Raw genomic sequence first — 25,085 nt, forward strand, 5'->3', positions numbered from 1 at the left:
GATGGTTTAAAATGATGCAACCTATTTAGAGCCTACCGCCCTTTCCATTTCCCCCCGGCTTTCACCTTCACCTAGAATTAGAATATTGTGACATGATCAAAAGTAGCTATACTAGATGTCTAGTTTCCTCGCCCGTGTCGTTTTGTCTAGTAGCCACGAAGTGGCAGGCTTAAGAAACGAGACCAGGCATTGTGGTCCTACATAACACTCTCCTTCGTCTCAATCCCTATTCCTTGACTTCTTACTTTTCCCGTCCTTCTTGCTCTTCTTGACTGGTTTGGCAGGAATGAATTCCTCCTCCGAGCTCTCGCTATCACTTGTCGAGCTCTCACTAGCACCACTTTCTTCCGAATCAAGCTGCTCGCTATCTTCACTGTCAAATTCCACCTTGCCCCTTCGTTTCCCCTTATCCCTTCCTTTTTGTGCCTTTTCATTTTGCTCTAGTTTCTCCACCAACTGGTTGAAGTCATCCACTCTGGTCTGCTCGAGTCGGGCGACGTCGGCGTCAGTCTGACCCCCAAGTGTACTCCGAAGATATTTGTCAAATTCCTTGGACGCTTCCGCCACCTTGGCGAAGTGGCGCTCAGTAAGTTCGGGATTGTACTGTCGAGAACCAGTCGCGTCGGCAACACCTTCTCCCGAAGCCTCGAACTCAGCAAGAGCAATAGCCGTTTGGAAGGCATTACGAATTTGTCTATGGATTGTTCTTTACGTTAGTAGCTGTACCAAGAAGACTTAGACAATCAAACATACCTGCCATTCCAGCTTCCGGCTTTTGCCTTTTTCAGCTCCATATAATGGGTTTTGGCGAATTTCAGTATCTCCTTCGTGTGAAGCTTGAAGTTTTCGCCTTTCAACGCCTGTGTACGTGCTAAATGCATCTTCCAGATCTGTATGGTTGCCTCTTTTTGAAGCCCTGGGTAATAGAGACTGATGTGAATACGCGATCGGAAAGCTGGATCAAATATACCGACACGATTTGTGGTCAGAAATAGAATGCCCTGCAAAGCCACGAGTCAGTTATAAATTTCGGATGAAGCAGAATATGCATACACTATAATATTCCAGTGTCCTCAGAAACACGGAAACAATGGCGTTTCTCCTAATATCGGTCTTGTCACGTTTTTGTAGGAATATATCCGCCTCATCAAGCAACAAAACGCATCCCCACTTGTGTGCCAGCTGGAAGTTCTTCTCTAGATTGGTCTCAACCTCAGATGCTGTATCGCCAATATCTCCACATGTTATCGGGAAGAGGGGTCGTCTTGTGGTGTCGGCAACACACTCGGCAGTGGAGGTTTTTCCAACCCCTAATAGTAAAGATTAGTCATAGGTTCCCCGGAGGGAGTTTGGACACTAGGGAGGCAACCAAGGAACCGTTCTTACCAGGGGCGCCGTGCAATAGAATAACTAGACCTTTTCCTTTGCCCCGCACCAAGTCTATTGACCGCTCCCCATTTGGAGTTCCTCCTCCTGTGTTGGGCAAACGCGAATGATTTGCAACCAATGCACGCACAGTCTCCTTGTGGCCAGTAGGTAGGACCAAGTCATCAAATCCGCTCGCATACTCCATATCTCGTATGAAATCGATGTCAAACTTTGCCCATTTTCGGCTACGCAGGACAAATCCGTAGACATAGTGAGGTAAAAGGACCTTCTCTTCATCATCGATATCGACCAGATCGGTGGTTGGCGCTAGTATTGCCTTGTGCTCATCAAAAAATTGATCTTCATATTGCAATTGCCAAGTATAGTCTTTATGAACCCAGTCATTGTCGCAACACCCATCTTCGGAGCACACTCCATTGGTGATCGTAGGATTGACAGTCTCTTCGTATGTCTCACGAAGATTGTGCTCCGTCAGGTTGCCGAGCCCAATGGGAGTAAGATCTGTGTAATAACGAAGGACTGCCATTCTGGTATCTACTATGATCTGGGAATCAATCTAATACAGCTGTTAGCAGGGAACCATTCAATCACATAATTTCGGTTAACTTACCTCCTCGCGAGGTTCATCGAGTGTCAGACCCGAGTAGTGTTTATGTGCCGGCTTATCAACACGAGAAAGTTGAAGGTAAAAGTTCCCCCGTTTGATTAAGCGTTCCCAAATCTGGTCTCTATCTGGGGCGAACGCCAAAGGATAGATGGGAAGGCTGGCTATCGGCTTCTCTCCATCATACTTTCTGATCAGAAACGTCTTCTGCACGGGGCCATACTGGTGTCCGTCAAACTCAAAGCTAACACACTCTATAATAAGTGCATTATTCATGATATCCGTTTTTTGGAAAGATTGAGCATCGTCAGTTGCGCGTGCTTGGAGTTCAGCATACATGCCGTGCTTAGCGAGGGTCTCACGGCCTCCTGTCCACCTCAAGACTCGGTAAACGCGCAACCTAGACTCTGAGCTTGTGACATCTTGACCGTACTCAAATAGATGCCAAAGGTCGGCGTATGCTATACTGGTGAGCGTCTTCTCCTTGATTTGACGACGCATATCAAACATGGGTTTCAAATCAGTATCAAATAGTTCAACAAGAAGCCTAAGGTGTTGAAGCGTTTCCTTATCGTCCTCCCCATCTCTTGTTTTACTCGCAGAACTTGTATATCGATCAACAGATGGTCTAGAGGTCGGTCAGCAAAGTTGGCATTACTTTATCTTGATTCATTTACCTGATTTCCGCACTAGATCTAGAAACATCCCCACAGCCTTCGCCATATTCTGGCACCGAACTAAGGCGACTATCTACCCAACTTGTAGCTCCAGATGTGTTATCTCCGTTAATGCTTATACTTTTCATCTCGCTCTGAAGGCCATTGCTGTGGCGCTCTTGGTCTGCGAGTTCCAAGCCTGCAAGCCGTTCTCTGATAGATGGCTCTAGCGTGGCAAAAAGCTTGAAGGGAGAGAGGAACGTCTAGTCAAGTAAGCCAACGCAAGACACTAAGCAGAACAATTGGAGAAAGAGCAGATATTAGTTAACTTACAATCGCGGAGGTTCCGCTTGTGACAAAGGATCGTCCCGCTGTTTGTGCGATCGATTCGAGAACCTTGAGGAGCTTCTGAGAATGTATACGTATACGCGTGGGATTCTGACGTATTATTGGAAAACTGTTCGAGCGACCATGCCGATCAACGGCATCGCATCCAGCCAGTGAGGTTTTCCTCACCCGACCGCGGATACTAACACGTGGTTCTTCGAGAAGTACTTCCAGCACCGAGTTTGTCGTTTTGTTCTTGAAATCGGAACCAACCGAGCGGGCTATTCGTGGTTCGGGTGATCCAGCTAGTGGTTGACGTTTGTAGTGTCCAGGCGGCGCACCGCTCGGTGGGCCGTATACTACGCCTGCCAAAGATCTTCTAGTCTGTGTTCTCTCCGCTATTCCACCACGCTCTCCGTTCGACACCACGGAATATTCTGTATAGTCCATCGGCTCCATCTCAAGGACAGCCAAACTGCCCTGGATAGCGTCCATATATTGGGAACTTCCTCGACTTGCGCATGCGTTTAAGGTATTTGCGCAGGGATAGATTCACTGATAATCCAAATTTCTTTGCCAGCAATAATGCTTAAAAACTGCTTCCATCTGAATCGTCCATATTCATTAGCGAACTTCTGTATGAGATGGAGAAGCGCTGTCCTGAAAGCCGTGCCGTAGCGTGGCAGAGGGTCTGGGAACGACTAACCAAATGGGAAGCAAGAGAGATATGTCGACCTCGTGGTGGAATGGAATTGTAGGTTCCGACAATAACACTTAAGACGGGTTGAGAATTTAATACCCAGGTACTCCGTACTATGACCGAATTATTAACAGTTCATCCCTAAATTCGACGCTTCGCTGCCTGCATCTGCATCTGCATATAGGCGTCAGCCTTCATGTAGGCTCGCTACAGGGCTGTCACACCGAAACCCAATGCCAGCCGCCCATTTCAGAGCGCTAGTAGGTTTCCAAGTATCACCGCATATTTTCTGTCGGGCGGAAAGAGTAGATTGGGGGCTGTCTGACGAGGCTTATTTATACCTGAGGGGTTGGAGATGCACGCGATAAACATCGCCCACTCACATAAAGCACCCATATGTAGCCACGAGGCGCTGCAGCTTGCCTCACCGCGGCCCCCAGGCCCGCCCAGGCCCGCCCAGCGCCTCCGTAGGGTCTTCGGGGTCTTCAGGGCCACGGTTAGGCGGGTGCCAAAACAAAGAATGAAGCCTTGCTTATTTGTTATCATCTTGGCCCCTTATCAATGCGCTGGCTGCGGCGGAAACTGCATAAGTTCAGCCCTCTATTGGATTTGGGATCATTTGGCACTCCCTCCTAGATGCGTCGAGGCGGCTCCTGCCGACCACCACGTCATCTGAGGCTCTTCTCCTTGCTGTGCCGTATTGCTTTCCAGCCGTACTCTTCTGGGGCAGACTGGTTCTTCAGCACGGGCGTGTACAGTATCAGACGGAGTCTGCTTGTAACTAGAGCTGACTACTGCAAAGGCCACTTACTACTTACTTGGTATCTTGTATCTTACATTTCCCCTGAGCTTCAACTCGGTCCCCATCATGATTCGGCATTTAGAGCATAGAACTCGAACACTGCCCGCTACCAACGCATCGGCTGAATTCATTCTCAACTCGATTGCCTTAGCAGAGAGCAGTCAATATGTAGCGGAGTTGGATAGATTTGTCCCGCTGCCAGAAGCGCAGCGTCATGAAGATGCAATGTTAGGATTCCGTCAGACGCGACCGGGTCATTGCTGACAGCGATACAGTCTTCGGCTCTGGGAAGACTCGAGCGTTGAAAAAGCGAAGTTGTTCGGCGCCATGGAACAGCTCAGTCAAAAGTCGCGGGACCACGAAACACCGAAGACCGCGGCGACAGAACTTCGCAACTGTACTTGGGAGCAGGTAATCAAGGAAGTTCAGGTTGCCGGCAACGCCTACAATAATGGAGGGAAAATTAAAAGAATCTTCAGGGGAATGTGCGACAACGCCGCTGTCTTCGAGAACTGGCTCTCGCTCTTACCCGATGGCGACTACGGGGCGAGTATCAGTGGCGCTTTTATAATGATCGTTAGGGTAAGAATTATTGAGACGCTCTTTGATCACAAAGTACTCATCGTCGCAGGCAGCCCACAATTTGGGCGACGTTCAGAAGACCATTCATGAAACGCTTGCCAGCATACCAGATACATTGGCGCATGCAAATGCGTACGTGGAGATATACAAGGCGCACTCGAGCGAATCACTAGTTCAGAAGACAGCGGCTTTGTGCAAAAGTATTATGATATCACTCCAACTCATTATACAATTCTTCCTCAAAGGCTCCTTTAGTAAGACATCGTGCCTCTCACAGGCTCCTTATGACTAAACAGATGAATAGGGAGAGGCGCAACCGCAATATTGAAAGGCAATGCATACGAGAAAGAGCTTATGGAGAGCATATCGAATATTAAGAATCAAGTTTTGACGCTTAGGGAGGAGGCGAATCTCTGTCTACAGAAACGAATAGCAGAGATGGATAGGAAAGGAGATATAAGAGCGATCAGAGGTATGAGCTATTCCAGAGCTCCAATAGAAACATGCGCTAAGTTTACAGAACAATCACGACAAGAACTGGCCAAGGAGGAGTTGCTTCTGGCAATAGATTTCAGCACCGAGGTCACGGCGCAGAAGGTCTGCACATATCTTCTTCGCCAATTACAAGCAAGTCCCGATTTCAATGTGCGAACAGGCGGGCGTAAGCTTCCCTTAAGATACTAAGCAAGACATAGCTGATCAGTTACAGTCAATTTACCGGTTGAAACTTCAAGTTGCTTGCAGATTACAGAAGGGGAGGCTTCGCCCTCCGAGCCAGCTACACGCAAAAGAAAAGGTCCCAAGGTTAAGGATTTGCTATACATGCTTGAATATGATCATGAACTTCATCAAAAGGATGCCGAGGACTGTCTCAGTCTCGGATACACTCAAGATGATGCTGGCCAAGCCCGAGCAACCTGGGTCCTTCATTCAACCGAGATGGGTGAATTCCTGGCAGGGAAGGTCGAATCCCAGCTCCTCCTAATTAACGGCAACTCTGAAGCCACCGAGTTCATTTCTCCACTGTCGTTTGTTTGTGCAAAAATCTCAGATCTGATCAGCGTTTCTAACCACGTCTTGATTCTTACCCATTTCTGCGGTCGTCATACAGACGAAATGCGGGATTCCAAGGCGAATGCGACGGGGATGTTGGCCTCTCTTGTCGGACAGCTGTTGATGCAAGTCAAAAGCTGGGGGCACAGAAAATTCAAGTTGGATTTGTCCTCATTGAGTGACGATGATCTCAGCGAGACGGAAGATCTGGGTGTGTTGTTCAATACTTTCCGTACTGTTATCGCGCAGCTGCCAAAAGGGACTCTCATCTTCTGCCTCATTGACAGCCTGTCTGCATACGAGAACTCTACCAGAAAGGAGGAAACAATTGATTTCATGCGAAAGCTAGCACGTCTTGTGAAGAAATCAACACGCGTTGCGCTGAAGGTACTGGTCACATGCCCGGGGCGAAGCATGTATGCAAGCAGTTGGGCAGATTTCAATGACAGAAAATCACAAATGCTCCATGTACCCGAAGATATACTCGTATAGCTTGAATGAAAATGTATTCCATGATAACTGTCGACCCTGGAAGTACTCTCTAGTTTAATTAAAGTAGAGTAAGTACTTATTATTAAAATAGTAGTAAATAAGTTTACTAAAAATTTATTGCTTAAAAATATACTAAATTCGTATAATAGCTTAATATAGTAAATATTTCTTAATTAATTAGTTAATCTCTAAAGAGAAGTATTAGAATATAAGAGTTAAAAGAGTTCCTTTAGCTGGCTAATTAAGCTACTTAAGTACTTTACTCAGTACTTCTTTACTATAAGAGAGAAATAATATATATATATCTATAATAAGCTAAATACTCGGATATTATTATATCTTATACTAATTAGTATAGTATATAATAATAGAGACCCTAAGAAGCTATTCGGATACTATCGATATTATTTCATTGAGTCACCTAATTGATCACCTGACTCTATATATTCATGTATCTATATAAGTGAGGATTTCACCCTATAGTATTAGGCTCTTTAATCAATACAATTATCTCATTCTATGACCTATTCTGACTAATCAATTACTTGTATTATATATACTAATTTGGGTCCCAATTATCAACACAAGCTTATATAGAGTGGGCTGAAAAGAAGGTAGAAGCACACTCGGAAACTCAACAGCGATTGTCGAGTTTTAGAAGGTGCAATGTGAGTGCTGATCCGAATAGCATGTTCCACTTTATATTCAGCTAGGCTCAGTAGCATAGACGCACGCTTCGCTTCCCTGAAAAGGCTGGGAATATCATCTGATTTTGTCTTGGCGTCTGTATTGGAGTCCTTTCTTGCGCGGGATGGCAATATTCAATACTTACAACCCTGCCAAATTATCATGGCATATGCGTTGTATTGAAGAGATGATTGCCAGTATCGGTGGTGCCTCTACCAGTAAACTTGTTTTCGGAGAGACGAAGAGCAATGATGTCAAGTTTGGTGCTGCGAGCAAGCCCACAGATAAGACTACCCTCAGAGACTGACTTCGCCTGAACAACACCCGCAACAACCACGACGCGAATAGTAGGATTCAATTTGCGGACGTGTTGCTCGAACTGTACCACGGTCGTGCCATTGTTCACCACTGAATCCACTAACACTACAGTAGACTGTCCTTGCAGATGGTGGGGCTTGATGTCTTCTGGACAACTTGCATGAACAAACATGGTGAGCGGGAAGATATCGTTGACCCCAAAGGCCATCGGTTCTCCACCACGCATGAGCGCTACAATCGATGTCCTTTGCTCATTTAGCAGTCGATAGCCGCTTGTGTGATGACCTTGGACATGGGCCATCGAAAACTCTTCGATGCCAACCACGCGACTCAAAAACTCAGTGGCTAGATGACGTCCTACACGGCGATGACTTTCCCTCAGGGCTGGACCACCAACATTTGCATCTCGCATTGGCGTCATCAGGAGCTTCGTACCATTCTGGTCCGTTGCGTGGTGGACTTGGATGCCAGCTTGTCGACTACGATGGCGGAGGATAGTATCGACCAACTCTAGATCCACTATAGACACCAAGGGAAGCATATCGGTGTTTAGACGTGGCAACGAATCGCTGGGCAGCACGACCTGGCGTGCTCGAAGACCGCCATCACGGATTACGTTAAACAAGTCCAAATCCATCGTTCTGCTTCTGGTCTTCTCGTCGCCAACCACAACAATAGCCTGGTCTGCCTTGCTTAGCATCTCCAAGTCTAGCGGACTGTCTCCGAACGCCCAGACATACACCTGGTGAAGATTCTGCAAACGAGCCACCAACGCCGCCTTCACTCCAGCTGTAACGATAAAGCCATCTGCGACACGTCCTCCGCCGATTACTTTGATTGCTTTAGAGAGCCCTTCTCTCTCCAGCACCTTCTCCCAAACACGACGCAATCCACAGCTGATAATCACCGCGCCAACATGGTTCTCTTTCATCACCAATTTTAACATGGCCACAAATTCGGGATACATGATCACCGCCGATGCTACCTCTTGGCAGATGAAATCAAACACTTCGTCATCAGCTATCTCTTCATATAGCAATGTGGCCTGGCGAAAGGCAGTGTAAGAGTAACCCAATGAGCTACTGAACAACGTCTTCAAAGGGCAATCCTTCTCTGCTGGCTGAGAACTAGAAACCTTCTGCCAAAACAACATGCCAGTATCCATTGGGGCCAAGGTCCTGTCGGCGTCCATTACCAATACCGTCTCCAGCTCGGTCTGGCCAGCCACTACGGACTCATCCAGAATGCTCTCGGTAAGAGACAAGTTGTACTCCTCTGTATGATGTTGGAAGTCGCGTAGCAGCATCAAGACTTTGTCGAGTAGCGTTGGCTGCTGTGATACAAGCGAGAACAGAATGCCATGATTGCGGCAGAGACCGCGCAGCTGGGTCTTCTCTGCCTGTTGCCACTTTCCTAGATGGGTCAAGGATGTAGAAGGACGATCTCTCGTTGTGTCACCTTGACGACGTTGCAAGACGATCTCGACAGGAATATCCAGGTAAAGAACGTGCGTAAACGTTTCGAGGTCATTTTGGGTATATACTGGCTGCCCAGCTTCCTCTTCCTCAGTCCAGAATATGAAATGTCCGGCGACAACTGCAACTCGCCCACTATTGGCACACTCATTCAGAATTGTATCAATAGCAAGCCGGCGCCATTGTACCTTCTCACCCTCCTCCAGTCTCTGGAATGCTTCAAGGCCGTCAGGGGAGACATTGGCAATCATCTCAGAGCCATCATAGAACTCGAAAAACTCTTTACCAAGCTCGTGCTTCAGCTGGTCTAGCAGGAACGTCTTACCAGACCCCGGAAGTCCATATATGCCGATAACTACTACTCTCGAGCCAGTAGTAAGTCGATTGTTAAGAATAGCTGAAGTATTAATTCGAGGGTTTGTTGTTGGACCTGGCTTGCTGTTTGACGTGTCATTGGAGTTGGAAGCCATCTTAGAGATATTTTCAATGATCATGAGTAGTAGACGTGGGAGTATTGGGAGCTGATTTCATTCATCACTGTCTCGCTGGTCCTGTCTAAGAGGGCATTTAAATGCACAGTCTTCCAAGCTGCTTAGTGCATCCGTATTCGATGAATCTGTCTGGACAATATAATAATAGGATCTAAATCGTATCCTGGCTGAATTCCAACTCTTGTTCATTACAACACGCCTTGACCAATACCTTTCACGACGCCCTTTGCAGGAGGCCTTGCATTGCAGAGCTGTATCACGCCAACTCGGGGGCCTATAGTTGCTTACTTCGCCGAGCACCTCAAGTTGTAGGCCTCACAAATAAGCAATCGATACAGCTGGCTGCAGATGTTCCGCCGGTACGCTACGTTGTGCGCAGCTTTATCGCACTAAATTTGAGGCCTACAACCACTTGCTAGGGTAACAGCACATATGATGCCTACAATCGGGGTACTCGGCGAAGTACGCCCTATTGTGTCGAGCTGCATCACGCTCAATTTGATAGCTACAATTGGGTAATTCTGCGCCACGCTGAATCGAGGGCTACAGCTGGGCTGCTTGGCGAAGTGCACCGGATGGTGCATTATTGCACCACACCAATTTTGAGGCCTACAACCACTTGCTAGAGTAACAGCACATATGAGGCCTACAATCGGGGTACTTGGCGAAGTACGCCCTGTTGTGTCGAGCTGCATCACGCTCAGTTTGATGGCTACAATCGCATACTTGGGATTCGGTGTAAGGCACTCACTTCCACCTTATAAATTCTAATATATGTCCAGTTCAGGTTCGAGTTATCTTCTATTCTCCGTATAACGAAGAGCCGTTTGCGATGCTTGTCATTTATCTTATTTCGTAGTCAGAACACACGCTTAGTTCTACATCGGGGAAATTCGAGTTTATTATGACGGATTCTAAGAAGTTGCCTGGGCTTCCGCTCCATTAGAGAGAAGTCCATCGCTCTTCTTCAGACCACCATATATCCTTACCTTCATGTTACCCATTTGAGACGATCGATCCCAGTTTGCTAGATCGCAGACTTAACCCTCCGCCTTCCGACCAAACCGTGTTTGCATCTGGAACTCAGCAGCCTCAAGACCTCAATCTTGAACACCTTTCACAGGAGTACAGAAATCCCCCTCTATTACCTCAAATTTCAGTCGAGCCCAGTCATACGGAAATGAACCCTACACCTGTCCACGACCCTTTTGCTTCAGATGTACCCCCACAAGGACACAGTGTTCCACAATTCAATTGCAATGATTGTTCTCGCACATTCTCCTTGCGCTATGAACTCAAGTGAGGCTTTCTCGATTGTCACCCAATATATCCCATGGCTAATACAGATCCTTTGCAGTATACATGTCAAATGGCACACTAGACCGTTCAAGTGCCCCATTCAAACATGCTCCTTTCCAGGTTCTCAATACCGGAAAGACCGAGACCGCCATATCGATTCAAGACACAGAGGAGATGTACCTAATACGAGGCGCTTCTACTGTTCCATCGAGACGTGCAAGTATTCGGAAGCATATAAGAAAGGGTTTCCAAGGTTAGATGGCCTCAAGAGACATATGGGGAAGGCACATTTGGAGATAAGAGGGAGACAATCCTGAGTCTGATTAAGAAATTGCAACACATTCATTTTACTGTCGTTGACATTCGTTTTGAAGATAAGAAGGCGGTGTACCCTATATAAAACCTAGCCTTGAGCTTCCAAACACAAGAAGAAATCTTATAGCGATCGTCAGCTAGTGACAACCTGGAACCTCAATCCTTCCACTCTCCCAATAAGTGCTAACTTCCGTGTTTGTTCTGGCCATTTTATAGTGGTTTTTGATGTCGTACTCAGCTGATCACAACTGTTGATCATTGGTAAGACTGGGTACTAATTAGGAGGTGTGGTAGCACAACAGCAACACAATGTTTAAAAGGAGACCGTTGAGCTGGTTCATCCTCATTACTGCCATCCTCCACATCTTAAAAACAATGACTACCAATCTCGAGATAACTGGGAATGCGAGGGATCGATTCGTTCAGGCGGCCGCGCTCCTCTACCTCCTAGACCCCGTCCGTGGCGAGCCAACCGTCTACGGTCTTGATCAAGATGCGCCAAATCTACAAGCGCCGAAAGAGCAAGTATTGAAACGCAAGTTCCTTGATTCTTTCGCACTCATATGCGCCACAAGGCAGGATGGGGATGCTGTCTCGGCAGCATGTTTAGAGGAAGGGAAGCCTGAAGGGACAGTAGTTCGGATCGCAAGCAACGCTGGAGTATCCGAAGAAACCTTCAGCCAATTGAACAACATCTTAGGCTTACTTAGCAGTATTTCAAACGAAGGCATGCGCTCTTCGCCGTCATTCTCGATGAAATATGCTGACATTTTCTCTCTACAGTGCCTGGCTCACCCAGCAGGGAGATAGAACTGCTGGCTAAGATAATCCAACTCGATATTGCAAAGATTCGAAAGTACGTACGGAACCTCCGGAAGTCAAGAGGAGTTTTTGGAGAGAGCATCACATCTCTGGAGTCACGCCTAGTAGAAGCGCTGCCAGACTGTGCTTTACCGGCGATACAGCAGTTTCTTGAATGGTTCGAAAGGATCCACCTTTTCCAAGACCTGCCATCAGAACCAGGCCCAAGAATTTTGCTGGGGTATGTAAGATGGGCTCAAAGGGCGAAGAATGTATATCGCGACCTGTTGACACTTGCCTTCTCCAAGGGGGACCAGCCACTACCACGTTGGGTTCACATCGTCTTTAAACTTGGACGGTACGGCATTGCTGCGAGGGCCTTGGTACGGACTGCATCTGACCTCCCTGCTTTGTTTAATCCTATATTCGTCAAGCCCATAGGTGCACCTCCCAGAGCACAGTTTAATATCCGGGACGAAGAGATGCTCCTCAGTTGCGTGCTGCGCAGAATAGCAGAAATCAAGCCAAAGGAAATAATCCCTCGACTTGCTAGTATCTGGGATACTGATGATCCCGAAGCATTCTTCCGGAGCTCCTGTCCGGCACATCTTGTTGCCCACGCCGAATTACAAATAGTCAACTTCTACGATCATAATCCGGAGCAGATGCCTCGATTCCAATTTATCGGCGTAAGCAAGAAGTCCTGTTATCTATGCTCCGTATTCCTCGCAGCCCATCCCGGTGGCTTCTACGTTTCATCTTGTCATCAAAAATTATACCTATCTTGGATCCCGCCCCCAGCGCTGGATTCCAAAATCTACAAGCGATACAAGGTTATAACAACAGAAATGAGCAAGAAGATGGAAGCCATTGCGAGACAGGACTTGATCAGTCGTCTCGGGTCTAAACGCCATCCTATACCTGCAGACTCCACAGCTGGCGTCTCCATCACTGGTCTAACAGAGTCTAGGAGCTTGGAAGTCACAGACTTTGAAGAGCATGATGAATCCTATGTTGAAGTCGAAGTGAATACAGGTACCGGACAGCCTGACTCTACCTCCCACGCAAGAATCGCTAATTCTCAAGTCCTTTCTCACACTGTGAACCTTACGCCGCGTATTACTGATTCGCAGCCGGGCATTGTGTCTGAGGTGGACCCCTCAGGACAACAATTCGAATGGCAGGATTCCCAGGCATCTGTCTCATCGATGGTATTTCACTTTAAATATCCCGGTGGCAGGAGAAGGCAGGATATTATTATGATTGGCAGCGTCCTTGACCCTCACACGCATACCCCATCGTGGTCGAAGTTAATCGAGCTTCTGAACCAGGAAAACGGTTTCGGGCTCGCTTTCCGAGACTCAGACATCCTGATAATTAATGATCATATTCAAGTACGCAACGAGCGACAATTCATTGCTTGTTTACAGTACCTGCTGAATTCGGGCGTTTTGAATTCAGAAGTAATGATCTGCGATGGAAGGTCACTACTTTAGAGTTCTTAGGGTCGAAATGAGAGATAAGGCCTGTTGCTATCTGATATTTTGGGATTGAACAGCGGGTTCGACTTCAACGAGTGGGAGTGGCCGTTATCCATAAAAGCTTAGACCCTTAAGCAGCCAGCTTTGTCTGTGGCTATAGTACTTTTTGCTATTATGTTATGTCGTTGGCAGAGACGTTTACCTAGCGGAACCAAAAAGATCCGTTCCGACTTCTGAGACTTGGAATGATTAGACCGTGAGGCTCGCGAACATTTAAACTTAGTCAACTGCAATGCCTTGCATCCACAACCCCACCCACTCACACCGGCGTATAGTCCTGGCTATTAACAACTCAAATCATCACAATGTCGAGAATAATTAACACATTTACCGGAAAGAGATACGCAGTCTCACATATCTCCTACTACCTCGGTAACAATGCCTCCACCCATTCAGGCAGAGTGCAAAATCGTCAGCTCGAGGTTGAGCGCAAATTTTTAGTCACACCAGCTGCTATTGTCTACCTACGCTCAAACGGCGGAGGTTCAGGATTCAAGAGGTATGAGAGCCTCGGAAAACAGACCACCCACGACACCTACTACGATCGAAACAACGTACTCTTCTCCAAAGGAGTTTATATTCGTCGACGGAATGGACATTGGGAGGCGAAGATCCGGTCTGGTGGCGATTTCATCAATTCAGCTTTCACGGAGATCGACGGCAAGAATCCAGTAAAGGAGGTTGTCGAACAGAACTTGCCTGTCACTGCAGACGGACGTGGCATCGAAGAAATTTTAAATCCTTGCGCCGAATTTGTCACGGAACGAGAGTCCTGGATGATCGATGGCAGTTTCAAGGTCGACGTCGACACAACAGACTTTGGAAATACTGTTGGAGAGGTGGAATTGACAAGAACCCTCCGATATGCCGATGGCGAAGAAGGGGAGACAAACATAAGGGAAAAGATGGACCAAGAGATCAGGGCCTTTATGCAATCTTGCCCACAAGCATTCCCGGCTGGACGCCCGCTTGGAAAATTGAGTGCCTACTTCAACCAGGCCCAAAAGTAACATTCGAGCCTAATCTAATCGACCTCTGCACTAATCTTTTGCCCACCTCCCTTCATCCACACTACAGTTGGTTTTGACGCTGCGCCTATGGCCGATTCCCTCTTACTCTGCGACATCTTCCGCTTTTCAACGAGTGGGTTCTCTAACTTCTTCAAATCTTCCTTCAACGTCCTCTGCTGGTCCTCCACCTTTTTATTATGCTCCTTTATCTTCCTCCTCCTTGTATTACCACTTCTGACCATTTTGCTAGTTCTGTCCCACCGTATATATAAGTCTCTTCAACATGTAGCTTAGACTCAGAATCTACCTACCCACTAAGAGGGCCGACGGGATAACCGTCAGCTATTCGGGAACAGCCCGAAGAAGCAATGCGTGGAAACAAACCAAGGACTTCATTGCGGGGTTCAAGGATGTCTTCACGCGACCCTTCAAGGCCTGCTGGGTCGAGATTAGGGTCCACGATGACTTCGCGCTCGTCAGTTTGAGCGATATTCCATAAAGAGATTGTGGACACAGCGGGGTCGAGAAGGCTATTTCGGAAGTGGAGATGTAGCGAGGGCTTGACTAAGAGCGACACAGGTATACTATCTGCTTGATCCTAATTTGTTGTTCGTGAGCTACCATGAACCAGTCGGCCATCTCCTGGAAGATTTCTGAATCATGACGGTGTGCATTGTTGAATCCTGGGCCACTAACAAACACGTCACGGTGTCGGACCCACGTTTCACGAGTGCCCTCGGGATATAAATCGTAACAACAATCGGGGTCGAAAGTGTTACTATAAACTTCGATGATGAAGGCATCTGTAAAAGTTAGCTAGTGCCAAGAGACCCTTCTCGTCTACTCCCAACTATATCCACGCGCTCGAGATGGCCACTTTTGCCTTCAAACCTTATACCTACGTGCCAACTACTCCGCGCTCCAAGAGCACACTAACCCGCCGCAGACCTGCCCCGGAACAGGTCAGCATCCTCAACAAGCTCCAGTATATCACGTCGAGTAGTACATTACTTAGTACGACGCGACTAGTAGCGGCGGTAGTAGCTGATGATAACGGGGGCTACAAGCCCGTAATTCGAGGTATGTGATGGAGATATATTAGCTTGTAGCGACAGTGACTTACTTGTAGGAATCTGACCAGGTACTGGTAAGAGCTTGGGGCTTTGCTCGTGGCACCCCCCGGTTAAATTCTCCCCCAACTAAAAACAACCCACATTCCATTTACCTATAACTACCCTACAACGCGCTATTAATTAGCTTAATATTAATAGAATCCTCAATTCTTTCTTCTCCTATTACGCCTAGAGTAGCAAAAGCTAATTGGGATATTCCGACGCGCGCAAAAGTATACGTTTTACACGATACTAGTCATAGCTACAAATCGATCAATAAACTTACTAATATTCCAAAGTTAACAGTACGAAATATTATTAAAAGTAGATCTTCTCGGTCTCTTCGAAAAGGCAAAGTGACTAAGCTTCAAAGTTTAACAAAACGAGATATTCGACGAATTCTTCGATATATATCTACTTCTTGGGATACGCGACGTACTTCTTGGTCTCGAATTAAAGTAGAGCTATTTCTAAACGTTTCTTCTTCTTGTATTCGACGTACACTTCGGAAGCTTGGATATCGTCGTTGTATAGCCTGTCCTCGACTTTTTATCTCGAAAAAACAAGCTAAAAGACGCTTTACTTTCGCGTTAAAATACTAGTAGTAGGGGACTCTGGATTGGAGACGCGTTCTCTGGAGTGACGAGGCAACATTTGAGATAGGAAAGAGAGGAAAGATCTAGGTTATTCGGAGGCTAGGAGAAAAGTACTGTCAGACTTATATAAAGTCGGTTTATAGGACTGGGAGAATAAGCGTCATGATATAGGGGGCTCTTAGCTGAGATTAGAAGTCTCCTCTTGTGTTTTTGGAGAAAGAGGACGGGAGGAGGGGTATTTGCAGCCAGGTATACCTAACCCAAGTACTAGACGCTGTTGTTTTCTTTTACTTTGACTCTCTTAACGAACAGGAGAAAGAGAAGTTAATATTTATAGAAGATAGAGCTAAAGTCTATATAGGGAAAGCTAGGTTACCAAAGATCAATAAAAGGATTAGAAGGTTTGATTAACCTCCTTCTTTCCCAGATCTAAACCTAATTGAGAAAGTCTAGAGATAGATGAAAGACGAGATTACAAAACTACTAAATCCTCCAACTTCTATTAATAAGTTGAAAATAGTATTACAAGAACTATAGAATAAAGTTAATCCTATAGAGTAGAGATATTTAACAGAGAAGCTAACTTGTAAATTTGAAGATATAATTAGTACAAAAAGAATAGCAACTGTTAATTAAAATATACTTATAATTATAATTCATTGTTCTAATATTAATTGTATATAAATTTATACTATAATAATTGTTTTGTTGTAGTAGTAGTTTGTGGTAAGTTTGTAGTTTTAGTAGGGTGAGCCGGGAGGTGCTACGAGCAAAGCCCCAAACTCTTACTATTTACAGCAGTAGCGACAAAGTAAATAATGACGAAAACGACGATAACCGAGACCTCCTTATAATCGAAGAACTACTGTTTAGTAAGCTACAAGCGCAGGCTTCATAATTGGGGGTCGAGGCTCTAACAAGACGGGCAGAGTAGAGGAAGTAGCTATAGATAAGAGGGGTAGCTTTGTTGACTAGAGTAAGTTAGCCCAAAGCGATAACTTAGGCGGGAGTCTAGGTGAGCTGTGCCTGTAACGCCCTTTATCATAGAAATAGATGGCTAATTTTTCTGATAGAGTATAGAAGATCTAGTTGTCCTCCTAGGCGACGGCGACTTGAGTGCCTCCGAAGCCGAAGCCAATGACGTTAGTCTTCGCGCCGAAAGTGTAATAGTACTAAGCGCTAGACTTTTCGATAGCCTAGAGACAGCCTTCGACTCGACAACTCCAGCCCTTCCTTGTAGTTCCGATAAGTGGCACGATATTGATAACTTCCCCGAGATAGCTCCGCGCTTGCGACTTGCGGAACAAGGAGCTTCGACGTCAAACTCTATGTATTCTTATACCCCTTCTTCGCGCCTCTCGAGTGAGCTATTGCACGACAACATCAGTATAGAAGGATCGCGCCACGGCAGATCCGAGGCTACTACCCCCTCTTCGAGCCCGCCTCCGCGCTATTATAGAGCGTCACTATAGAACCAGCTCAGTCAAGAGGGTTGTCTTCATACCGGTTGAGGCGTAGCAGACGAACACTGCACGCAATGCCGATCCTGTTGATGAGAGGGAGAGGCGGCAGCAGCAGCAGGACATATAGCAGGAGGACGACGTAACAACCTTTAATATATAATATATTATTATTAATTATATATACTAAAAGCTTATCTTCTAATCACATCCGATTGATCCTATCCCTTTGATACTACTTATATTGTAGAGGAGCTAGGAGGACCCTTAGGATTATCAGGAGGAGCCGTGGATAAAACAACCAAAAGACTATAGCCAAGGTAATGGGCATCAATTAGGCGATGGGCGCGGTGTCGGATTATCGTCGTTTAGTCATTTGGCTAAAGAAGTCTAAACCATAGTTTAATGTTCTTGTGAGAGGGGAGGGGTGAATATTCAGGGCGCACTCGGGCAGTGGCATTCAGGACGACTAATAGTCACAAGATCCAGTCATTATTAGAAGTATAGCAAATCGAGCTTGCATTCGTAATTATCCCAACTAGCCAGCTTCTCCCTAGTCCAGCTATATTGTAGTGAATCGCATATGTTGATTAATTGACTAGTGATTGATTGATTGTATAAAAGAGAGAGTGAGCGCCAGGAGCTTATATGCCCAGGTTGCCCCACTTATCCACGTGCTAATTCTAATACAGGTAAAGGTGCAAAAACAAAAGTAAGTAATTGGTGGTTCCTTGATCCCCACCACAATACCTCTACTTAAATAGGTGCCTTGTAAAAAGGTACCTTCTTTTGTGGGTCCTTAAGTTAGAAACTGTTTTAAAAGCTCTCTTATGTAAAGAGAGGTTGCTCCTTTTAGCTTGTATATTATAGATAAAATACAGTTGTAACAACAAGGGTTACAAAGGACTGATGTGCGGACGACTCAGTAATACAACTACTCTGTCCCAGGTCCAAAGTCGCGCAATAGTAAGTGCATTAGTATCATTATCTTTGTAAAAATTAAACTAAAATGTATCAAGTCTAGCATTTGTTAAAATTCAATTCGCTGAGTTCTACACGGTTTGATTCTAGGTATTTGATTTAGAGAGTGTACTGGAATCCCGGAAGGTCTGCAATAACCCGTTTTCCTTCAGCCGCTTGTTTGTTTGCATAACGGAAATAAAGGACCATTGACGATGTGATTAGGATGACAATGATATTGGCACTAAAAGAAATCCATAAGTTAGCGATAGTATACTAGTAAGCAAGCAAAAAAGAGAGTTGAGCTAGAGTTGCGATGGAAAGGGGACCGTTTTACTTACGCGATTGAGGCATACATCCCAGGTAAATATAAGGGAGCGTCCTGAGAGCGGAAAACAAGAGCACCGATGATGCCACCAAGACCTCCCATGCCAACCAAACTCGCGCTGCAAAAAGTCCGGTTCCAATGCCCTCGAATGTTGTTTGCTTGCCAGGCCAGGACAGCAGGGATGTTGGAGTTGCAGCCGGAGGTTACAAGGAAGACACCAAAGTATTGCACGCCGGGGATGCTAGTCCAAGCCAACAGGCACAAACCGAGAATAGTTTGAAGTGCGTTGTAGAGAATGGCAGCGCTTCGGACTTGATACTTGTCACACAACCAGCCTTCAGCGTACATCATAACGCCGGCGAACATGTAAGGTGGAGTGCAGAGTAGCTGAGAGACTCCGATGCTGAAGCCAAGTTCATGATTTAGAATCAAAGGAAGGAAGTATGCAACGGCATAGCCCATGATCGTTGAGCAACTGTGACCCAACATTAGCTTAGCTCTACCTTAGCCTTGTACGCATAGCATGCTGGTATCAGAACAGGATAATATGACTTGAGTGTAAAGCATCCCGTAACCCCAGATCCTCAGGTCAAGAGCCGGTCGAAGAAAATTCACCAAGTCGAACTTCTGATCAACAGCAGCATCATTTCGATCTTTCTCGATGCGTCGAATGATAAGCGCGGCTTCTTTCTCCGTAAGAAATCTCCACGCTTTTGGAGCATCTTGCGGGGAACCGACTAGGAAGCAGAAGGCGATTGCGGCAATGACACAGGTTAATACGCCTTCCATGACGAATATCCACCTCCAAGCTCCTAGGCCTCCCAATCCTGCCATCTGCATAAATGCATAGGATAGCACACCTCCAAGGGACGAGCCGACCAGTCCAATCAAGTAGAAGAAGGAATAGCGCTTGTGAATGTCGTCTAGAGCATGTTAGTCAATATACAGATCAAAGGAAATAATGGAGACAAACAGCGAGTATACCACACTGACATGAGGTAGATTGTTCCCGGGAAAAGACCAGATTCAAGGATTCCGAGAATGATGCGGAGACCAACTAGAACAGTCCAATTGTGCACGAAGCCAAATCCCTTCGTTGGGGGTCAGACAGCAACTTGCCATGTCAAAACACGAACCTTTACTTACCAAAGAAACCAACCCCCAGGCTGCAGTTAAGGCAGGTAAGGTCCATCTTGGGCCCAGCTTACGTACCAACACAGTGCAGGGTAGGATAGCAGCAATATATGGTGCGAAGAAAATGAGGACGATGAGAGACTATTGAAGAATTTTAGCCTCATCGTCCGATGGGAGTGTTTTTTAAAAACTGCACTGTGAGACTTACGTATCGAGTTCCTGTCGCGAGTCCCAGATCTGCCGACATCCTTTTCACATTTCAGTCAGCGGCGATATAAAGTCAAATTGCGGATTTAGAGCAATTGCTAAGGTCCAAATGTTGAAGAAACAGCGTACCCAGCAATGTTCGCATGTCCGAGGTTCCCTCTGTCTAGGAGACTAACAGCGACCATAAGACCACAGACGATAATGAGGCGTCTGTCAACCCTGTGGATAATTTTGCGTACTTCGGACTCTGTGTATTCTTCATCGGCGAACTTGCCCTCGTTGGACATTTCAATTTCATTGGAGGTGGCCTTTTCGATTCGCGAATCTGCGATCTCGTCCTTGGAAGACATCTTTTTCAGAGGCAAATAAGGTGAAAGCTACTCAACGGCGATACTCTGTTTGAATATAATGAGAAAGAACTATGTCAAATGGAACACAGATATCACCTTTATGTGCGAGTAGATAGCTAGGTTCAAAGATCATAAATGTGACGTTATATATATTTGTTCTAGCTCAGTCCATGCGATTGAGGACATCTGCCTAGCAGAGAAAAGCTAGGGCAGAACGAAATGCGGGGTAACCCCATTTGTAGAACATGTTCTAGTCGGAATGGTGTGGAACTGATTTTAACGCGAAAATATCCATATTTGTTGGTCACTAAGTGGAGGGTACATCGACGGCCGACAGCGCCGACAGTGCCGACCAGTACCGAGCCCCTCTACCGACGAGGTCTTAGTATCCATCTCCATAGAGAAGCGGTGGGGACCTGCTGCCGAAATGCGGACGGCGGTTTGGTCTTGGAACTTGGCCTAAAGCTGAGCGGGCTGTCGAATTACAGATTCAAGAATACCTTAGTCTCCTTTCCTAATTCCAGCACCCAACACTATATGGGTGTCTCAACCTCAGATTAGACTAGCCCGGACATCGCAAGTTTTCGGAAATAAATAGGTGGAATCACTTTTACTAGGTCAAAGTAGGTTTGACAGGCTAGAAAGTGTGCTGTATAAGTTGTGACTCAAGCTGTTCCTCGGCAGTGCCAGAGCCCATCTATTCGAACCGGACTTCATATTTCACGGTCAAGCAGTTCATTGCTCGTTCCTCGGTCTCACAGGGCCCAGCTTCTGGCCAGCTTGTTCTAGCCGGACCCCCCTTGAAGTGGCATTGGTGGTCTTTAGTAGCTTTGTGTAAAAAGCTGAGGTCCATTGGCAAAGGCGAGTCCGTATGACAATTCCGAGTATTCATCACAAATCCAGCTCAAATCATCGTCGAAATCCGCTAGGGCTCCTGTCCCAAGCACCATTTCCTGAGTACTATAGTCCAGCAGCTTCAGCCTGGGACTGAAGGAAGAAGGGAACGGGAATAAGTCGCGCAGTGCAGACATCTTATGATCTTCACCAATCTCGTTGACGTCTTGTGATGCACGAAGAGTTGTGGAGCTTCGAACCCGAACGCGGCTCCGAGATGCACGAAGTCGGTTTACCGCGTTTAAAACCGCTGTTGCCCCAGGCACCTTAGTCTGTAGTTGCTCCAGCGCTGCCACTATAATGTCCAGCTCCTCGGAACAGAGCTGATCTTGGTCATAGAGGCCGACGGTGGGGTTGTAGAGAAGTTGCGGTACGGACGCCACCAGTAAGAACCACATGTTAATGCCTAGTAGGTAATTGATGTCGTCTCTGTAGTACAACTCTTGGTACAAACGCGTGATACAAGATGAAGCCACCAGCGACGCAAGGCTAGTTGCAGAGAAGCTGGTTTGGTCTCCAAATAGATGGAGGTAGGTGATAACAATGATGAAGTACACCGTATGGACCTCGTATACGTCTCGCCGATAGCGTCTGCGGCCATGCCGGTCATGAAGACGAATACTTTCTGGAAGATTATGCGTCCAGCCCTTGAGGGATTCCAAGATAGCCGCACTCTACAAAGGTCACACAATAGTAAATATAGTTTCTAAGATAACAGTTGCAGAAAAGGCGATGGAGGAAACGTAGGGTGACACTGACACATACCTCTTCTTGAATATGTGCAGCCCGTCGCAAGTGCAGCTCTAAGATCCGGCCGAGGATGGAGGCCAGTTTTGCGAGTGCCATGAAAAGTAGTGCTGGGGTATCCGAAGTCTCAAAATCCTCCATAATTAAGGGCCGAACGTCGAACTCATGTACTTTTATCGTAGTTGGTCGCCCAACTGCGGCCGATAGAAGCTTATCCTGGGTCTGTATGATTGATAAGCAATCACTTGAGAACGTTTGAGAATTAGATGGACGTACGAAAATACACCAAGCAATCCGACGAGCAGTTCCAGGCCTAGCTAATTTGGCACATGTTGCTTCACGATGCAGGCCCATCTGGTGCAACAAGCTCGTTGCTACACCAAGCCAATGCCAACCGCAGTCAAATGTCAAGATCACGGGCCCTGTTATGTTCCAGGTCATCAAAAGACACAACGTCTTCAAGATATTGATATGATCCCGCTCGTGATTCACATGAATGAGAGTTTTGGCTTTGGCATAGTATTGACCGCTCTCGGCTAAGGGGTCAGGCCCCTTAGGGTGCCGGAACCTCGATCCGATCATGCAAAGTGCCTGGCACAGCACAACAGAAGGCTGATTAACAAGAAGATCTTCGCGGTCAACTACAGGTAGACGATGAAAGGCATATTGGAAGTAAGCATCGGCGGAGGCGTTGAGGAAGATTTCTGAAGGTAGTGAAGCAGCCCCAGAGATTTCCAAGATCTGTTCGTTCATACTCTGCGAGAATGCCGTCGTCTTTTGGTGATCCGGGGGAAGTGACGGAGTATCATGTATCATGCACGTCATTTCTCCTAGATACTGGCTATGTAATGGGGCGGACGCTGTTTCAGCTCCCTCTTGGCCTTCATTGTGGTTTGAGTCAGGCTGCGATGAATAAGATAGCCTTGATGTGGGCAGCATACTACAGTCCTGGGGAGTCGGTTTCGCAGTTCTTGGGGATGTTGGCGACTGCGTCGAGTAGTATTTCTCCTTGACTGTCATCCTGTGACCTGTACGACGCCTAGGAAACAATCAGCGCCCTTGGTTTAGAGTCCAGGAGACTATCCTACTCACTCGCATACCAAGCCATGTTTTGAGCAATTGCTACATGGCCCTCTACATCGACTTTGGAGATCGCATTTGACCTTTCGGGCGTGACAATGAATGCAGACGACCTTTGCTCGATCACGGATGCCTTGGATTGATTGCCGAGTGGTTGCCATGGTTCGAGGGTTTGAGGGTGGACAATCGTCATTCAGCATGAATCTTAGTTCGTCTTATAAGGTAAGTCAGTAACTCCGGCCGTAATTGCCTGAACTTGCTATCAAGTTTTGGCATTGTGTTTGAGCTCACAGGTCCGAAGTACCGAGGTGAAGACTGACTTGACAACCTATTCTAAAGTGGGGTACCTAGGTAAGACACCAACTTTTACATCCGTGACCCGACTTTCAGCCATGGCAATCTAATATGATACTGGGAAACGTAACAACATATTGCCAAAGGGTAGAACATGGCATTGATGGTCATATTCTACGTCATTTATTTTGCTAAGCCGCATAGGAAATCCGCGTCTCGCCAATGTGGACGAGGTCAGGCGAATGGTTGATGCTGGTCACTATATACCTAGGTACTCTCTGCATGGCTACTATACCTGTGGGGTGGGTGTGGGTGTGGGTGTGCATGGGTATACCTTTTAACATTTTAAATGTCAATAACTTTGTACCTCACAACACGTTTAAATACTTTAAGCTATGGTAAATGCAGTGCTATCACTACACGCTATTTATAAACGCAAATGCTTCTTGGAAGCTTGGGAAGTTGAGCTAAGCACTACGAAGCACGGGCCGCGGTGAGAGTTACTTTTGAGAATTAAAAGACCAGATACCACAGTATATTTTAACTAGATCACATCGAAATAGCATTTTATTATCTTGAGGTAATGTGCAATGCATATTTCATTGGTAGATATGTCCTCCATAAGAGCGGGCCCATCGTATCCACGAACAGTAGCTTGACTTGCTCATGATGTGATTGCATCAATCGTAGTCACCTTCGGATATTCGTAAGAGCCATTCAACATCTCGTCCGCTGGAGCGAATAAGCGCACTAAAATGCCCATAATCATCAGTACATATATCATCATATCACGGACAAGGATGTTACCCACGTGTGAAGGAGATACAACCTCCCCCTGCTGGTGCTGGGAGCCAACTATGGTTTTCATGTGATCAGCGACACTCTTCATGCCAAATCTCAGTGTAAATCAGAGCTTACTTATTGTTCCAGCTGCTTGGAGGCGATATGTCCGCCGGCTGGGCCAGGATATTAAAATTTCCGTCGTCTCTTTCCTTCAATGGCGTTCCATCGGCGTATCGCAGGTCGCTACGATCTCCCAATGCATATTGATCAAGCGTGTTCTCGACAAAAAGTTGATCGTGACCGTACAAACTCAAGCTCCAGAAGCCTGTTGGCTTGACACGAGGTTTCCCTGAAAACGAGAAGAGGAGCGCCTGCTTTGGCCCAATCTTCATTTCTGCAACACCAATTTCTGTGGTACCATCGACAGGGAAGTACGAGGGGTACATGGATTGGTCCACCGTCGGTTGCAAATACCCACGTACTGCCACCGAATACCTCGCTTGGTAGAAAGATGTTGATTAATGGGACCCAAATTGGTATACTTAATACAGGTAATTGATTGGTCAGAATAGGTCATAGAATGGGGTAATTGAATTGA

General features: G+C 46.5%; 8 protein-coding genes across 8 annotated transcripts; 3 read left to right on the forward strand and 5 right to left on the reverse strand.

Annotated features, from left to right (window-relative positions):
• Window positions 1-219: 219 nt before the first annotated feature.
• On the reverse strand, window positions 220-3,471 carry BP5553_06851 (Uncharacterized protein; the record flags this gene model as incomplete). The annotated part of the gene is made up of 7 exons (XM_032015474.1): window positions 220-694; window positions 754-1,001; window positions 1,054-1,310; window positions 1,387-1,945; window positions 2,000-2,621; window positions 2,671-2,912; window positions 2,983-3,471. 7 exons carry the CDS (start codon window positions 3,469-3,471, stop codon window positions 220-222), a joined length of 2,892 nt encoding a protein of 963 aa, XP_031868895.1.
• A 1,073-nt stretch (window positions 3,472-4,544) lies between these two features.
• Window positions 4,545-6,605, forward strand: BP5553_06852 (Uncharacterized protein; the record flags this gene model as incomplete). The annotated part of the gene is made up of 6 exons (XM_032015475.1): window positions 4,545-4,705; window positions 4,754-5,060; window positions 5,110-5,314; window positions 5,365-5,532; window positions 5,581-5,721; window positions 5,770-6,605. The coding sequence occupies 6 exons, from the start codon at window positions 4,545-4,547 to the stop codon at window positions 6,603-6,605; spliced, it is 1,818 nt and encodes a 605-aa protein (XP_031868896.1).
• An 847-nt stretch (window positions 6,606-7,452) lies between these two features.
• Window positions 7,453-9,555, reverse strand: BP5553_06853 (uncharacterized protein; the record flags this gene model as incomplete). Its single annotated transcript, XM_032015476.1, has 1 exon — window positions 7,453-9,555. One exon carries the CDS (start codon window positions 9,553-9,555, stop codon window positions 7,453-7,455), a length of 2,103 nt encoding a protein of 700 aa, XP_031868897.1.
• Window positions 9,556-11,499: 1,944 nt separating this feature from the next.
• BP5553_06854 (uncharacterized protein) lies at window positions 11,500-13,487 on the forward strand (the record flags this gene model as incomplete). The annotated part of the gene is made up of 2 exons (XM_032015477.1): window positions 11,500-11,902; window positions 11,974-13,487. 2 exons carry the CDS (start codon window positions 11,500-11,502, stop codon window positions 13,485-13,487), a joined length of 1,917 nt encoding a protein of 638 aa, XP_031868898.1.
• A 350-nt stretch (window positions 13,488-13,837) lies between these two features.
• BP5553_06855 (Uncharacterized protein) lies at window positions 13,838-14,542 on the forward strand (the record flags this gene model as incomplete). Its single annotated transcript, XM_032015478.1, has 1 exon — window positions 13,838-14,542. One exon carries the CDS (start codon window positions 13,838-13,840, stop codon window positions 14,540-14,542), a length of 705 nt encoding a protein of 234 aa, XP_031868899.1.
• A 4,248-nt stretch (window positions 14,543-18,790) lies between these two features.
• On the reverse strand, window positions 18,791-20,689 carry BP5553_06856 (Uncharacterized protein; the record flags this gene model as incomplete). Its single annotated transcript, XM_032015479.1, has 7 exons — window positions 18,791-18,914; window positions 19,012-19,473; window positions 19,624-19,921; window positions 19,972-20,089; window positions 20,145-20,273; window positions 20,341-20,380; window positions 20,469-20,689. 7 exons carry the CDS (start codon window positions 20,687-20,689, stop codon window positions 18,791-18,793), a joined length of 1,392 nt encoding a protein of 463 aa, XP_031868900.1.
• An 821-nt stretch (window positions 20,690-21,510) lies between these two features.
• On the reverse strand, window positions 21,511-23,603 carry BP5553_06857 (uncharacterized protein; the record flags this gene model as incomplete). Its single annotated transcript, XM_032015480.1, has 4 exons — window positions 21,511-22,257; window positions 22,349-22,552; window positions 22,607-23,369; window positions 23,431-23,603. 4 exons carry the CDS (start codon window positions 23,601-23,603, stop codon window positions 21,511-21,513), a joined length of 1,887 nt encoding a protein of 628 aa, XP_031868901.1.
• A 765-nt stretch (window positions 23,604-24,368) lies between these two features.
• BP5553_06858 (uncharacterized protein) lies at window positions 24,369-24,933 on the reverse strand (the record flags this gene model as incomplete). Its single annotated transcript, XM_032015481.1, has 3 exons — window positions 24,369-24,454; window positions 24,516-24,559; window positions 24,623-24,933. The coding sequence occupies 3 exons, from the start codon at window positions 24,931-24,933 to the stop codon at window positions 24,369-24,371; spliced, it is 441 nt and encodes a 146-aa protein (XP_031868902.1).
• Window positions 24,934-25,085: the final 152 nt, after the last annotated feature.

Source organism: Venustampulla echinocandica (genome assembly GCF_003357145.1).
Source record: "Venustampulla echinocandica strain BP 5553 chromosome Unknown scaffold_4, whole genome shotgun sequence".
In the NCBI taxonomy this organism is placed as follows: Eukaryota; Fungi; Ascomycota; class Leotiomycetes; order Helotiales; family Pleuroascaceae; genus Venustampulla; species Venustampulla echinocandica.